Source organism: Rutidosis leptorrhynchoides, chromosome 5, assembly GCF_046630445.1.
Source record: "Rutidosis leptorrhynchoides isolate AG116_Rl617_1_P2 chromosome 5, CSIRO_AGI_Rlap_v1, whole genome shotgun sequence".
NCBI lineage: Eukaryota > Viridiplantae > Streptophyta > Magnoliopsida > Asterales > Asteraceae > Rutidosis > Rutidosis leptorrhynchoides.
The window spans coordinates 97,418,835-97,421,126 of record NC_092337.1 but is presented as its reverse complement, the minus strand read 5'-3'; the positions used below and the strand labels follow the sequence as shown (position 1 = coordinate 97,421,126).

Genomic DNA, 2,292 nt, shown 5'->3' with positions numbered 1-2,292 from the left:
GCAAGAACCTCAACAACAAGATCACAAACCCATAAATTGTTCTTTAAATCGCAATCCGAAACATTCTTTAAATTGTTATGTGCATACAAGATCTGAAATGGTATCCACAAACTCCAATCGATTGATTCCGGAATGGTAACCGAAATCGACATCGGATCTGGAATTGTAACCGACATCGACATCGGATCTGGAATGGTAACCGACATTGGTTCTGTGAGATGATTTTTTATTAGGAATTTTCTTTATTATTAATTTTTTTTTTTATCTTAGATGAATATTTAAAATAAGATGAAAATGAAGAAGTTAAAAAGATGAGAGAAATGTAAAAGGACAAAAATACCCTCACATGTGTGGCACATATCAAAACTTAACGTTTGAAACTAACAGCAGTTTGACGGAAGGACGGGGAATGTAGTAAGATAAAACAATAGGGACGAGGAATGCAAAAAAAATAGAAAAAGGACGAGGAGTGATTTTTGAGGTATACAACAGGGACGAGGGGTGTAATTATGTATTTAAATATTGACGTGAGCCTTTGCGCCAAATCTATTGACTTTGCAAGCAAGTTACGCCTCGATGGCTTACTCTAATTTAATAACTACGATTATAGTGACTATTGTGTTGGCACGGCATATTAATTGGTAAGTGTTACATCGAGAGGTTGTTGGACCCCATTTTCCTGACGTAGTTGTGTTATTACAGAAGTAATCGATAAAATATATCGAAAATTACGATTATTTATCAATAGAATTATATGAGTAAACAAATAGATAGAAATAAATAAATAATAAAATAAATACAAAATCTTAAATTCTATTCGGACTCCGCTAGGGCAAATGTCGATTAATTCTTTGCTATTTGAATTTGTGTTCATATCAATGTGAAAGTGGCCCGTTTACGTATTTCTTTGACTTTTGAGCAATCTTCTACTACTAACGCCAGTTTACGTTTGTTGTTCTTAAAAATTAAGATTTAAACACAATCAGAATCAAAATGTTTATTAGTTTATAGCAAGTAATTAAAATCTCATCTCATTAAACTACACGGAGTATTTACAATTTACAGTTAACTGAAGTTACAGAATAAAACAGAATTTTATGAAATATCGATATTCCGTTAACGGAAAAATTTCAGAACGGAATAATTTTTCCGATTCCGTTAACATTTCCAAACAATCCAACCAGATCCTTTCTGTACGGCAAATACGTTTTCCTCTTTCCGATTTCATTTTCCGATCTTCTTTTCACATAAAACAGTTCGTGTACCGGAGTTTGCGCCTTCGATGTCAAAACATCATCACCGAAATTTCGGGTTGGTTTCCGTTTCAAAATCGCCGTCGGTTCCTTTCCATCGCTATTGCTTCGCTTTAGCAAATATCGGATACTCCATTTTTTGGATCCGGTTGATGATCCGGTTGAATTACTCTTTTTACATTTAGGACTCCAGACGCAGAATGTTCCAGAAGGTATGTTTTCTAATTCATCAGCTTCTGATGACGAATACGAAGGCGATTCGGATCCTAATTGTTCTTCATTGATGAACAGTTTTCGTAACGGACTATTTATTGAAACGGAATGGTCAATTTCATCGTTTATGATTAGATCACGGTTGAAAACTGGAAATATTGTCCAGGATTTTGAACTAATATCTTTTAGTGAAAGTTGTTTGTTACCAATTGAAAACTCAAAATCTTCTTCGTCTTCATGGATTACTCTGGCGATGGATGTGGAAGTTGTTGAAGTATCTGAAGAGTAGTAACTGAAGCTGGGAGATAACACTGAATCCTCGATTTTACCCTGTGATTCCATTTTTTATTTTTTTTAGTATATTTTAGTTTTTTTGTTATGATTGAGAAATTAGTTTGAAGTTGATGAGACGAGATGAACAAGAGAAGTATTTATAGAAAGATGTTGAATGTGAATATGTGATGGTTTTTCTTGGCACTGAGCGCGTGATGGTTTTCAATTTTTTATTTCTGATTAATCGGATCATTACAACAGATGTAATTCTTTACGTAATTTTTTCAATAACTATATCAATTATTAGTTTAATCAGTCTAATAATTAATTGTATTAATATTAGTAACGAATGCAATGATCTAATCCTTAGTTATTATTATCTATTAACTATTAATTACTCCGTATTACACTTATTAATTAAAGGAGGGTGATTCATACACAATTAAATCTTATTCGTACACAATCAGATATGATTTATAATGTTGTATACTACAACACTTTAATGCATGTTTAGTTGTATACGGATAAAATTTAATGTGTACAGATCATCAAT

At 32.5% G+C, this 2,292-nt stretch overlaps 1 protein-coding gene across 1 annotated transcript; it reads right to left on the bottom strand.

Moving 5' to 3' along the window:
- Positions 1-1,130: 1,130 nt before the first annotated feature.
- On the bottom strand, positions 1,131-1,808 carry LOC139848858 (uncharacterized). The gene has a single exon (XM_071838546.1). The coding sequence runs from the start codon at positions 1,806-1,808 to the stop codon at positions 1,131-1,133; it is 678 nt and encodes a 225-aa protein (XP_071694647.1).
- Positions 1,809-2,292: the final 484 nt, after the last annotated feature.

Bases quoted from the DNA above. Each gene is read 5' to 3' on its own strand.
- LOC139848858 (XM_071838546.1), bottom strand. From the start codon at position 1,808: ATGGAATCACAGGGTAAAATCGAGGATTCAGTGTTATCTCCCAGCTTC.